This window comes from Herpailurus yagouaroundi, unplaced genomic scaffold (assembly GCF_014898765.1).
Source record: "Herpailurus yagouaroundi ecotype Mexico unplaced genomic scaffold, PumYag 203, whole genome shotgun sequence".
In the NCBI taxonomy this organism is placed as follows: domain Eukaryota; kingdom Metazoa; phylum Chordata; class Mammalia; order Carnivora; family Felidae; genus Herpailurus; species Herpailurus yagouaroundi.
The window spans coordinates 8245272-8259790 of NW_024412434.1; the positions used below are offsets into that span (position 1 = coordinate 8245272).

At 39.8% G+C, this 14519-nt stretch overlaps 1 protein-coding gene across 8 annotated transcripts in view; it reads left to right on the top strand.

The window, feature by feature from the left end:
- The window catches only part of MPP7 (MAGUK p55 scaffold protein 7), a 303608-nt gene that overhangs the window by 121192 nt on the left and 167897 nt on the right, over nucleotides 1-14519 (top strand). For 7 of the 8 annotated variants that reach the window (XM_040451103.1, XM_040451107.1, XM_040451109.1 and 4 more), the window contains exon 3: nucleotides 1210-1328. In XM_040451103.1, the coding sequence (XP_040307037.1) occupies nucleotides 1210-1328 (119 nt within the window). The remainder of the gene's footprint in view (nucleotides 1-1209; nucleotides 1329-14519) is intronic. The other variant, XM_040451105.1, reaches the window with a different exon arrangement.

Consider the following 14519-nt stretch of genomic DNA (forward strand, 5'->3'; position numbering starts at 1 on the left):
TCCAGGAATGTTTGAGTTTAATCTCTCAAGTTACAGATCTGACATTCCAAGTGAAAACTCATACATTTGGTTGTGAATTATCATTGATTATCAGAATACTATAATGCTCTTGGAAGATAATAGGTATACTAATCAGCAGTCCATAGTTTACGATTCTTTGCTAGTTAAATATCTTGTAAAGCTGTCCCTCTGATGAACAACAGCACTTATTCAGAGCAGGAATAACAACAGTCCCGTGTGTTGTAGATCCCAGGAGGTCTTGGTGTTTTTGTAGACAGCAGACAGAAATAAAAGGAAGTTTGTCCTTTTTACCTCATGTAATCCCACTGGAAAGTGAAGCATGTGCTATGAGTTGATACTGACTTCTGCCAGGTCACCTCCCTGAAGAGTCCTGGGCAGGCACTGTCGCAACATTTCTTGGACAGGCGTCTGACGGCCCCTGAAGGAGATGGATGGTTTATGCAGTACGCTACTGTGGAACACTGTGCTACTGTCTACCCCAAGGAAGCCTCTAGTGAGCAGTGCCTCCAGTGACCTCCGTCTTTGACCTTAACTCTTTCAGGGGGTATCCCATACGCTCAGATTAGAGTCAGATTTCAACTGAGTTCTGTGTAGCTTGTCGTCGTCGTTTTAAACGGGCAACGACATCAAAGCAACACCAAGTGTGGTTTAATCCGTCTCACTTTTTAGAACTTGATTTTGGAAGTTAGATAATGCAAATGTTTTTGAAGCTATATGTTATTAGGAACTATTTGGAAACCACAAAACCTTTTTAGTGGACCACTCTATCAATTTTCTGCTCTTCTAAGGAAGTTTTTCCTATTCATGACTCATTTCACTCTTTGGCTAACATTGAGGGAAATGTAATAACGATTAAGGAAAGGAATGTATGCGTTTTCTTCTTCTTCTTCTTCTTTTTTTTTTTTTTCTTGAACGTTTGTAGACATTTTCTGTCCCGGGTTATGTAAACTTGGATGGCTGTAGAATGTTGACAATTCAAAGGTAAAAACTTGCCTGTTGATACACACTTGCGTGGAATTTAAAAATCCAAAAGATTCGTTGGCTTCTTTGGAGAAGTGTTTTGCTTGATGGCCCAGAATACAGATCCAGTAAAAACGACATGTTCCAGCTGTCATTTACACACACCTTAAAGCGAAATTAATGAGATCACTCTAAGATTACGCTTTGTGTTTTATTTTCGTTTTATAGGTCTGTATGAGCTGTTGGCTGCCTTGCCAGCCCAGCTGCAGCCACATGTGGATAGCCAGGAAGACCTGACCTTCCTCTGGGACATGTTTGGTGAAAAAAGCCTGCATTCACTGGTAAAGGTAAACCATGCTGATGTCAGATTCTCTTTGCGGAAAAACATATGGAAAAATATGTTGAGCGCCATCTAGTAAACCAGAGATCAAATTGTTGCTGTCTGAAAACAAAACAGCCTTGTTCCATTTCCCTGACGGGCGTGGAAGTTGTTAAAGATCCCACCAAAAATATATAGATGATTTCACTTAATGGTGGTGATCTAGCTGTGCATACTAATGCAGCAAACATGTGCTTGCCCTGTTTAGAAAAAGAATATGAAATAGTAGCAGGAAGGTTTAGACTCTTTATGGTCGACAGTCATGAGCTGGAGTTTAACTCGAATAAATAAGTGTTCACAGCAAAAATTAGAAGGAATATATTTTCTGAGGTTAAGGATGGCAGTGGTTCAGTAGCCACATTAATTTAAAATAATTTCCTTTAACAAAGTCAACTGAAATTCGAGCAAGCTGTTTCTTTTTTGGTGCAACGCCATTGAAATGGTATTTTGTGTATAAATATCCTGATGCTAAATGCGAGTAAAAACAGTTTCTGGAGACGGTTTTGGTGAAGCATCAGGCCATGGAAATTGATCAGCCACCAGAAATGAGATCTTGCCACACAGCAACCCTGGGAGTGATCAGAGCTCTTAAAATAGTAAAATGAGAACAAGAAGCTTACTGGAAAATATGCCACTTTTGCTTCTGGAAATATGAATTGCATTTTCTTTCATTTAACTCAAGCTGAAAAAAAATTGTGAGTCCTGCTTGAGTCTGTAGGAGATGGACCCCTCTGATGCCTTAGCTCCAGCTGGACTGACACTGAATTCAGCTAAATTTGTTATGGTTGCTGGTCGTGATAGAAGGCTTTTACTGATGCATAGTGTTTGAAAATGAACCACTTCTGAAGTGCTGTTGCTTCACAGGATAGAATAATTCTTAATACATTTTGTCTAATCTGCTGAAATTCGCGTGCCTCAAGAGGTGGCAATTCTCAAGAAATGAAAATGTTGAGAAGTGGCATCTTCTTAGCAATACATGTGAAGACTAGCGTGCTTTGTTCATTTAGTTTTCATATAATCGCCAAGGTATCTTTGTGTTCTGAAAAATTTGGGGGAGTTCAGTTGCTCTGTTGGGGTGTGTCAGAAGTGCTCTTGAGATTATAATTGAATGACGTTTATAATTTCCAGAGGCAATCATGAAAATATTCCTGTGTGGAATGTTTGGAAGTTAGATACCTATGGATTTGTTCAAATTGATTTGATCTACGTGGAATAAGACGGATTTCAAATGACTTCATCACCCCCTTAATCATTAAATAAACCTGCCCAAAACAATGCATGCATTTGTGATGTGGCTGCTATCTCAGTTTCCTTACCTATCTAAAATGGAAATTGTGGTATCTGTTGACAAGACCGTTTGCGAGTTTCAGATAAAAGAGTGAAGCGCTTAGTTCTCTGAATAGTTACATCGGTTTGGCAAGTATAAGCAGGCATTTAGTATTAAAAAAATTAATATCATAGTATGTAAAGGACCAAAAAGTAATGACAGAGATGGGTATGATTTCTATTAAAAGAACACTAATGTTTTTAAAAAAAATCTTAGTTATTGGGGCGCCTGGGTGGCTCAGTCGGTTAAACATCCAACTCTTGATGTCAGCTTAGGTCATGATCTCATGGTTTGTGGGTTTGAGCCCCACATCAGACTCTGTGCTGACAGTGTGGAGCCTGCTTGGGATTCTCGGTCTCTCCCCCCCTCTTTCTTTGCCCCTCCCCTGCTTTCTCTCTCTCTCTCAAAATAAATAAATAAACTTAAAAAAAGTCTTAGTTACACTAGCTTTTGAGTTTCAGGCATAGATGGTTTTTCAAAGTAAATGCGAATAACAAGTGGTTAGGGAGCATACAGTTATTGATGTCTGATTTTATTAAAAACAGCGAATGGAATTTAATTCTAGGTTGACGTGGCCAGTATTTAAATAGCACAGTAACATGTGTACTATTGCAAATGTCTTTCAGTAATTACTATAAAATGTATTTTTAAAGCGAGGTTTACAGTGTCCCCCCCCCCCCCAGTCCATTCTCTGTTTCTAACTGGTTACCCCCCTTCCCAGCTTCTGTCACATGCACACCTCGAGTGTGTCCTTTGACTGACCCATTCTCTTCATTTTCAAGTATGTAAAGTCTAAAATGCCTCCAGGAGGCAGACTCATGGGATCACACTTTAAACACTGGAACAGTCTGCTTAACTGTATTCCAAGTGCCTCTATTGGAGGATAGAAGCCTCCAGCTTTTGTCCATAAATCTTGGTAGAGCAAAAGGAATCGGACAAGATGTGATTCAGAGTGAATCAAAATGTGCTTTGATGTTAGGCTCTTTTGCCTGAAGTTGTAGCTGCCGGGATGTGATTGAAAGCTAGGTACAGGCAAAACTGGATTTTATTCCAGCACAGAGTTTTCATAGCGGTCATCCTATTTTATGCTTACAAAAAAAAAAAAAAAAAAAAAAAAAAATGGTTGTTATAACATCGCACGGTTTTAAATACGCGTAGCTTTCTGGTCTAACGTGAAATATGCTTAAGAAGAGGCAGTTTGGCGTTAACAGCCTGTGACAGGTATGGCATGCCACCTTAGCTGGGGTCACGAGCGGTGCTCTGGCAGGGATACTGTGGTTACGAGCTTGTCACCGGAAAGGAAGTGTTATGATCCTAGAGAGTGTTAGCCGCAGCTATTTTTTAAAAGAAAAACTCCTAAATTGAGGCGGTGGATAATCAGGACTGTGAGCATGAGGTTTTAGAAGTGTCTGAAGAAAGGCGGTCCTGATAGAAGATGTGGGAAATATCCTAGAGAAGCCGTGGCTCTACGACAAGGATAGCAGTGTTCACATGACATAGTGAATGTGGTAGACCACCAGTAAGCAGAGAGCCACGGTTTTGAGAGAGAGAGAGCCGAGGAGAGGCAGAGGGTACGAGAGAATCCCAAGTAGGCTCTACAATCAGCACGGAGTCCGGCGTGGGGCTCAGTCTCACGACCGTGAGATCATGACCCGAGCCGAAATCAAGAGTCAGACGCATAACTGACTGAGCCACCCCTGCACGCTGAGAGACACATTTTTGACCCATCATGTACAAATAGAACCGTGCAGCATATAGTTTGTGTCCCTATCTCATTTCTAAATTTATCTTCTACCACTGTGGTTTTTTTCTGTTGAGATTTCTTTACATTTTATTTTACTTGTTTGTGATGTATGTGTTTTTGTAATCTGGTTTAAATTTATTTTATTTTAGAAAGACAGCACAAGCAGGGGGAGGGGGAGAGGGGAAAGAGAGACAGACGCTCCAACAGGCTCCACACTCAGCTTGGAGCCCAACACTGGGGTCGATCCCACAACCCTGAGCTCATGACCTGAGCTGAAATCCAGAGTCCGGTGCTCAACCAACTGAGCCACCCAAGGTTCCCTAAGTTTAGTTTAGAACAAGATACGGCATAAAGACTTGCTTAAATGTTTATTTTAAACCAGGTTGTTACTTCTGTTTCCTCAAGAAATTTTTGTTTGTATTTCACAATTGTGTTCGGTTTCCAGGAAAAGAATATCACAGTTTTTGTTAAATAGTTGCGGATGTTTTCGTTACCATTTTAAATAGTTGCATATACGTGTATGAGCAGGAGAAAAAAAGGTAGCAGCTTTTTTTGGGATTCCAAATTGTTTCAACAAAACACAGGTTGATTATTTTTAAGAAAGTTTTTTGTTTTTGTTTTTTGAGTGACAGCGAGAGCAAGGGAGGGGGCAGAGGGAGAGAGGGAGAGAGAATTTTAATCAGTCTCCACACTGTCAGTGCAGAGTCTAACACGGGATTCTATCTCACAACCATGACATCATGACCTGAGCTGAAATCAAGTCAGATGCTCAACCGATCGATCCACCGAGGCGCCCCAAGAAAGTTTTTTAATGTGGCTTAATTACTGTATTTCTGTGATTTCTGTCTTAAAGAGTAATGGTATAACACTCAACCACACCCTTACAACATTTAGTTACATAATTTTAACTTTTGATGTTTTCATCATCCTGTCTTTGTTGAGTTCTTACTCTTGCCACACTCTGTATGGGCCAATAGGGCTACCATTTTCTGTTGGACAGTCCCTAGCTTGCAGTCTCCAGTCTCCCAGAGGGGTTATAGACGAGGGGATGGGCAGTTACAGTGTTCTGTGGTTAAGTCACGTGAGAGAGAGTGAGCAAGCAGGGGAGGGGATGAAAGACAGGGAGATAGAACCCCAAGCAGGCTCTGCGCTGTCAGCAAAGAGCCCGATGTGGGGCTCGAACCCAGGGAACTGTGAGATCTTGACCTGAGCCAAAATCAAGAGTCAGATGCTTAACCAATTGAGGCACCCAGGCATCCTATTTTATGTGTAGAGCTTTTTTTGGTGCCTAACTCAACACTGGATCCAGAGGCTCATGGAGCATTTGATATTTTAAGGTGAAACTTGAATGTTGACTAGGCATTGCTCAAGTAAGAATTTATGGGGGGTTGGCAGGGTTAGGCAGAAGGAATAATCTACACAAACACCTGCAGGCAAGATGGAGCCTTGTGCCTTTAGGATGGAGACTGACAGGTTCTCTGGGCTGGTACATGGAGTAAGGAAAGGTGTGGGGAGCAATACAGTGTGGCGAGGAAGGTAAGCCAAGACCCATTCTTGAATGACTTTGACTTTATCCCAATGCAGTAGGACCCAGTGCACAGAGAGGTTTAAATCAGGGGAATGAAGCTATCATTTTTTTTTTTCTTTAAGAAGTAAATTAGTGTGCTATGAAGATGGGAAGGGATGTGAGAGAGGGGAGGTGATTTTAGTGTGGAGAAAGGGAGGCTGATATTCAGCCTGTCCTCACCAGCAAGCCTGCCCTTTGTTAACATACGGAAACTTCTTCCCCTTCCTTGGTAAACAACTGCTGACCTCTGCCCCCGGACACCCCCACACCCCTAATCCAACCACCAGCTTGTTTATGCCAGGCCATCAGGGGTTAGGAGAGGGCTCCAGGAGATCTGTACAAGCCCTAAGTTACCAATTCTTAACGTATTTTTAATCTCTCCTCAGAAGAAAGGTGATTTTAGTTATATGTTCATTTGATATTTGGGGGATAACCAAAGAGAACTGGCTACCGTATAGTTGGACCCCTAGATCTTGAATTGAGGATAATGATGTTCTAGGTTGGAGATAATAGATTTGGGAGTAGGGTTGCCACATGAAATCCGAGGCCTCCATCTTAATTTGAACTCCAAATGAACAGTATTTTTTTTTTTTTTTTTAGTGTAAGTATGAACCATGCTGTATTTATATTTGTGAAATCTGGCAACTGTTTGGGAGTCATTAATATTTAGATGGTAACACTTTTTATAACAGCTTTTTTGAGATCTAGTTTACAGTATATCATACAATTTACCCATTTATGCACAATGGTTTTATATGCACAATGCATATAAATGCACAATATGCACAATATGCACAATAAACTATATGCACAATGGTTTTAAGGGTATTCACAAAATTGTTCAGCCATCACCGCAATCAGTTTTAGAATATTTTCATCACCTCCCAAAACCCCCTATCTCAGGTAACTGACATTCCCTAATCCCTGTGTCCTCCTACCCTTCTCCACCCCAGCCCTAAGCAACCACTAATCTACTTTCTGTCTCTATATTTACCCATTCTGGATAATTCATGTAAGTGGAGTATAGAACATGTGGATTTGTTTGTGATTGGCTTCTGTTACTTAGCTTAATCCACATGATAACATGTACAATACTTCATACCTTTTTATGGCCCAATAGTCCTCCATGGTATGACTATACTTTTATACTCCATGGTATAAAAGGATATTTGTATATCCTTTTATAAAAGGATATTTGTATATCCTTTTATACAGTGTTGGACATTTGGCTTGTTTCCACCTATTGCCTATCATGAATAATCCTGCTAAGAATATACATATACGGGGGCACCTAGGTGGCTCAGTCCGTTAAGCATCCAACCTCGGCTCAGGTCACGATCTCACGGTTCATGAGTTCAAGCCCCGCGTCGGGCTCTGTGAGCCTGGAGCCTGCTTCGGATTCTGCGTCTCCATCTCTCTCTCTCTCTGCCTTTCCCCTGCTCATGCTATGTCTCTCTCAAAAATAAATAAATGTTAAACATTTTTTAAAAAGAATGTGCATATACACGTTTTATGTGGACATGTTTCATTTCTGTGGGGTACCTACTTAGGAGTGGAATTGCTGGGTTAAATGGCAGTTCTGCGTTTAATATTTTGAAGAACTGCCACAGTGTTTCCCAAGGTGGCCCCACCATTTCATTCCCACCAGGAGTGTGTGAGGCTTCTGATTTCTGTGTCCTTGTCAACGCTTGTTTTTACCTGACTTTTTTCTTCTAACTTTCCTAGAAGGTGTGACGTGATACCTCCTTGTTGTGGTTTGCGTTTCCCTGGTGAATGACGACGTTAAACATCTTTTCATGTGTTTGTTGGCTATTTGTTTATCTTCTTTGCAGAAATGTCTGTTTCTGGATTCTTTGCCCATTTTTTGCTCATTGGATTCCTTTGAAAAAATAGACTTTACTTTTTAGAACAGTCTTAGGTTTACTGAAGTGTCTCTTCAGATGTTTTGCCCATTTTTTAACTGAGCTGTGTTTTTCCCTGGAGTTTTATCAGTTTGTGTGTTTTTTGGGTTTTTTTTTTTTTTTTGGCTTTTTTTTGGATATGAGTCTTTTATCAGATATGTGTTTTGCAAATATTTTTTTTTCCAATCTGTGGCTTGTCTTTTCATTCTCTTAATGGTGTCTTTCACAGAGCAGAAGTTTTTTACTTTTAATAATGCCAGTTTAACAATTTTTCTTTTATAAATTGGGCTTTTGGAGTTGCATCTGAAAACTCATTGCCATGCTCACGGTCAGCTAGATTTTCTCCTCTGTTATCTTGTAGGAGTTTTACAGTTTTGTATTTACATTTAGTTCTGTGATCTACCTTGAGTTAATTTCTGTGGAAGGTGTAACTTCTGTGTCTAGCTTCAAATTTTTGCTTGTGACTATCCAGTTGTTTTCAGCATCAGTGTTTGAAAAGACTGGCCTTTCTTCCCTGGATTGTCTCTGCTCCTCTGTCAAAGGCCAGTTGATTGTAATTGTGTGGGTTTTATTTTAGGCTCTGTTATGTTCTGTTGATCTACTTATCTATTCTTTTACCAGTATGACTCTGTCTTCATTCCTGTAGCTGTGTAGTGAGTCTTGAAGTTGGTTGGTGTGAGTCTTCCGACTTTGTTCTTCTCAGTATTATGTCAGCTATTCTGGGTCTTTTGCCTATTCATATAAACCTGAGAATCAGTTTGCCATATGTGCAAAATAACTTGCTAGGATTGTGTTGAATATGTAAATCAAGTCGAGAAGAATTGACATCATAAAACTATTGTGGATTCTTGTCTGTAAACATGGAATTTCTGTTTATTGAGATCATCTTTGATTTCTTTCATCAGAGTTTTTGTACTTATTTAGATTCTGTCCATATTTTGTTAGATTATACCTAAGTTTTTGTTTTGGGGGATAATGTAAATGATATTTCGGTTTTAATTCCCAAATTCCAGTTGTTCATTGATAGTTGTGTAAACCGGTTCAAGGCTGTCTTGGACAGATCTGTCTTGACAGCTGTCTGTGATCTGAAGCCTTCTGGAACACAGCTCCCTCCCATATTCTTTCTTTTTGCCTAGTCACACCCTTAAGTACACCCTTGGTGCATAGTGTCATAATGTCCTTCATCTGCTCCGGAGATATGATAATGATTCTCAAACATTTTCTCCCGGGTGGTCCCCCAGCACGTCCCAGTTTCTTAGTGGAGGTGTGGTTGTGGAGACCTACTCATGTTACAGCCACCCAAGACACGCTTCTGCCCATAAGTCCTCTTAATAAACCCATTTCTCATCAAGCTGGGCTTGTCAGCCTTTTTGGTCTTATAGCATCTTTGGCCTGTGGAGATTGTCTTGCATATAACTCTCTTTCACAGAACACAGGTACATAGAAATAGAACTGATTTTTGTACATTAAGTTAGCATCCTGAATCCTTGCTATAATCACTTACCGGTTCCCAGAGTTTTTTTATTTGATTCTTTGGGATTTCCTACATAGATAATCATGCTACTTGTGAACAAAGGCAGTTTTCCTTCTTCTTTCCCAATCTGTATGCCTTTTATTTCCTTCTCCTGTCTTAGAGCATTAGCTAGGATTTCTAGCTAAGTATTGAACATGAATGGTGAGAGGTGACATATTTCCCCTGTTACTGATCTTAGGTGGAAGGAGTCTAGTTTTTCACCATTAAGTATGATGTTACCTCTAGGTATTTGCTACATGTTCTTTATCAAATTGAGGAAGGCTTTTCTATTCCCAGTTTGCTGATTGTTTTTATCATGAATAGGTGTTGCATTTTTTTTTTGCGTCTATTGATATGATCGTATTTTTTTTTTATCCTCTTGATGTGATGTGATTAATACTTCTGAATATGACATTTCTGGAAAAAAACCCACTTAGTTTTGGTATATAATTCATATTCTACATTGTTGGACTTGATTTGGTGATGTTTTATTGAGGATTTTTGCATCTCTGTTCATAAGAGACACAGTCTGTAGTTTTCCTTGTAATGTTTTTCTCCAGTTTTGGTAATCGGGTAATGCTGGCCCCATAGAATGAGTTAGGAAATGCACCTTCTGATTCTGTTTTTTTTCTGGAGGAGTTTGAGGATTGGTATAATTTTTTTTCTTAAATTTACCAGTGAAACCATCTGGGCTCAGAGCTTGCTGTTTGGGAAGGTTACTAATTGTTAATTTAAGTTCTATATTAGAAATAGGCCTATTTAGATCACCTGTTTCTCCTTGTGTGAGAGTTTTTGTCACTTGTGTCTTTTAAGGAATTGGTGCATATCATGTAAGTTATCAAATTTGAGAGCATAGAATTGTTCATTATCTTTTATTATCTTTTTAATGTCCATAGGATCCATACTGATGACTCCTCTTTCATTTCTGATAATAGTAATTTGTGTCTAATTTCATTTTTTCTTGACTAGCCTGCTTGTAGGTTTATCAGTGTTATTAATCTTTACAAAGAACCAGCTTTTGGTTGTGTTGTTTTTTTTTCTATTGTTTCCCCGTTTCAATTCCATTGATTTCTGCTATTTTATTCTTTCCTTTTCTTCTCCTCGCAATTCTTGCTCTAGTTTCCTAAGGTAGAAGCTTACATTATTGATTTTAGTTCTTTCTCTCTCTCTTTTCTAAAATTTAACTATTTTGAGAGAGAGAGAGCAAGCAGGTGTGTGCAGGCAGGGCTGGGGCAGAGAGAGAATCCCAAGCAGGCTTCATGCTGTCAGCATAGAGCCCGATGTTGGGCTGGAACCCACGAACTGTGAGATCATGACATGAGCTGAAATCAAGAGTCGGATGCTTAACTGACTGAGCCACCCAGGTGTCCCGTTTTTGCCTCATGTATTGTGACACTCTTCTTATTAGGTACGTACACATTAAGGATTGTTACGTGTTCTCAGAGAACTGACCCCTTTATCATTATGTAATACCCTCTTTTATCCCTGACAGTTTTCCTTGTTCTGCCATCTGCTTTGTCTGAAATTGGTATAGGTTCTTCAGCTTTCTTTTGGTTAATATACGTATGGTTTATCTTCATCCATTTCTTTACTTTTAATCTACCTGTGTCTTTATATTTAAAATGGGTTTCTTGTAGACAGCATATAGTTGGATCTTCCTTTTTATCTACTCTCTCAGTCTCTTGTTTTAATTGACATATTTAGACCATCCACATTTAGAGTCATTGTTGATGTAGTTGGGTTAATATTCACCATCTTTGCAACTGATTTCTATTCATTACACTTGTTCTTTTTATATTTTTATCACCCTCTCTCACTTTTCCCTCTCTGCTTTTAGTTGGACTTTTTATATGATTCAATTTATTCTTTCTTAGCATATCCATTATACTTTTATTATTTTTATTGTTTTGAGAGAGAGAGGGAGAGAAAGAGAGAATCTTAAGCAGGCTGACATGGGGCTCGATACCACAACCCTGGGATCATGACATGAAATCAAGAGTCAGATGCTCAACCAACTGAACCACCCAGGCGCCCCCTCCATTATACTTTTTTACAAAGGTTTTTTTTTAGTGCTTGCCCTAGAGTTTGCTACATTCATTTACCACTCATCTAGGTTCACTTTCAATTTCACAGGTAGTAAAATTTCTTTCTTGTAAGAAACTACTCCCCATTCCTATTTTCCATCCTTTATAATATTGCATAATAACATATAACATTGAATAATCCATTCATTCACTCATATTTTTAAATAACTCAGCACATTGCTATTTTGAAGTTATCTGATCAGTTAAGAACAAGAAAACATTTTTTTTATATTTATTATTCCTTCTCTCAGTGCCCTACCTCTATCATTCTCCTCCTCTCTGAATAGCTTCTTTTACTACTTGTTGCAAGATAGGTCTACTGGGCACCAGATACCTTGAACTTATGTTTGCTCATTTCAGTGTTTTGTTTTTATTTTTCCTTCATGTTTGAAGTACAGTTTCACCAGATACAGAATTCTAGGTGGTGACTTTTCTTTTAACATTTTATTCCCCCACACCCCTTCCATCTTGCATGCTTTCTGATGAGTTGTCCGCTGTAATTCTTATCCTTGTCCTCGGTAGGTAAGGTGTTTCCCCACCTCCCCCCACTTGGGCTTTTTTCAGTCTCTTCATCTTTGGTTTTTGCTGTTTCAGTATTAATGCAAGGTGTGGATTTTTTTTTTTTTTTTTTGGCATGTAGTCTATTTGTTGTTCTCTGAGCTTCCTAGATCTGTGGTTTATCTGTGGTTTATAATTTTTATCATTAATTTTGGAAAATTTTCAGCCATCATTACTTTGAATGTTTCTTCTCCTTTCTCTCTTTGTTCTCCTTCTGGTGTTTCCATTATGTATTTGTTATACCTTTTGTGTTGTCCACAGCTCTTGGGTATTTCGTTCCTTTTTGCATTTTAGTTTTGGGAATTTCCATTAACATATTGTCAATCTTACTGATTTTTTCCTTGGCCATGTCCAATCCACTGATGAACACATCAAAGGCATTCTTCATTTCTGGTGCAGTGTTCTTGATTTCTAGCATCCCACTTTATTTATTTTTTTTATTTTATTTAAAAAAAAATTTTTTTTTCAACGTTTATTTATTTTTGGGACAGAGAGAGACAGAGCATGAACGGGGGAGGGGCAGAGAGAAAGGGAGACACAGAATCGGAAACAGGCTCCAGGCTCTGAGCCATCAGCCCAGAGCCCGACGCGGGGCTCGAACTCACAGACCGTGAGATCGTGACCTGGCTGAAGTCGGACGCTTAACCGACTGCGCCACCCAGGCGCCCCTCTAGCATCCCACTTTAATTTTCTCTTAGAATTTCCATCCCTCTGCTTATATTATACATTGATTTTGCATGCTGTCCACTTTTTCCATTAGAGCCATTAACATGTTAATCAGACTTATTTTAATCTCCCTATTTATTAGTTCCATGAATCTGTGTCCTGAGTCTGGTTCTGATGGTTGCTTTATCTCTGCAGACTGTGTTTGTCTTTTATCATGTCTTAAAATTTTTTTTTGTTCAAAGCTGGACATAACGTATTGGGTAATAGAAGCTGACGGAGTTAGGCTTTTAGTGTGAGTTTTTATGTTAATCTGGTTAGGAGCTGGACTGTGTTTAAAGTTTGCTCTAGCTGTCAGTGTCAGAGACTTCAGAAACCTGTGTGTCTCTTCCCTCCCCTGCTCCCTTCTCTGGCTTTCCTTAGGAGCTCTCCGGGAGTCTGTGCTGTGCAGCTCTCAGTTACAATCTATTGTTGTTTCACTGGAGCCCTGTTGGTGGTGAGTTGTTCTGTGATCTCATGATTAAACGTCAGTTATTTAGTGGACCTGAGTCCCTGGGCTCTGGTGACCTTCAGGAGCATTTCCTAGCCTCTTGTTTTCTTCTTTCTTTCTTTCCTTATTTGGGACAAGGCGGCTAGTAGGGGCTGGGGTTGACCTCATTGTTTTTTTCCCCAGGTCAGATAGGGCTCTAGTAAAGCAACCTGTCTTAATTGGCAGGCCTCTGCTATGGAGAAGGCTCTTGGCCTATGCATTTCAAAATGGTTATTTCTTGGGACGCCTGGGTGGCTCAGTTGGTTAAGCGTCACCATCTCCCTGTTTGTGGGTTTGAGCCCTGCATCGGGCTCTGTGCTGACAGCTTGAAGCCTGGATCCTGCTATGTATGGATTCTGTATCTCCCCCCTCTCTCTCTCCCCCTCCCCAATTATTCTCCTTCTCTTTCTCAAAAATAAATAAACTAAAAAGAAATGGTTATTTCTCCATTCTCCTATTTGAAATACGAGACAGGATTTTTCTCCTGTCTTCACCATGAGAACATGGTGGGAGGAAAGTGCAGAGGCCTCCTTGACAACTGGGTCTCAGGAGTTTTTGACTCTCAAACTAGTCCACATTCGGCCACCATCAATGCATATGAACTACCATTTAAGTTTTCCTACAAGTTTCTGGCTCCAGCAGCTTTTGCCTCTGCTAAACTGATCTTGGCCACGAATCTCTCAATTCCCCTGTTCTTGCTGATTTCCCAGGGGCAGTTTGCTGTGTGACTTTCATTCGGCTTAATTAGCTGAACTGAAACCAAAAGCCTTTCTTTGTCCACCTTTTAATTTGGTTGTTATTTTATTACTGATTTGTAACGAGTTCTCTGTGTATTTGGAACACCAGCTCCCTACCAAATTATACTTGAATTGGAAATAGCTTCTCTTCTTAAAGAGATGTCCTGCAATTTTGTTTTTAATGAAACATATGATAAATCTTGGGCAGAGTATTGACCAGTGGACGTAAGAGATGGTGGATAAATTAGTGGGCGTTTATTTTATTTTATTTTTTTAAATTTTTTTTTTCAACGTTTATTTATTTTTGGGACAGAGAGAGACAGAGCATGAACAAGGGAGGGGCAGAGAGAGAGGGAGACACAGAATCGGAAACAGGCTCCAGGCTCTGAGCCATCAGCCCAGAGCCCGACGCGGGGCTCGAACTCACGGACCGTGAGATCGTGACCTGGCTGAAGTCGGACGCTTAACCGACTGCGCCACCCAGGCGCCCCTGTGGGCGTTTATTTTAAATCTCCATATCAATGTGAATCTGTAAA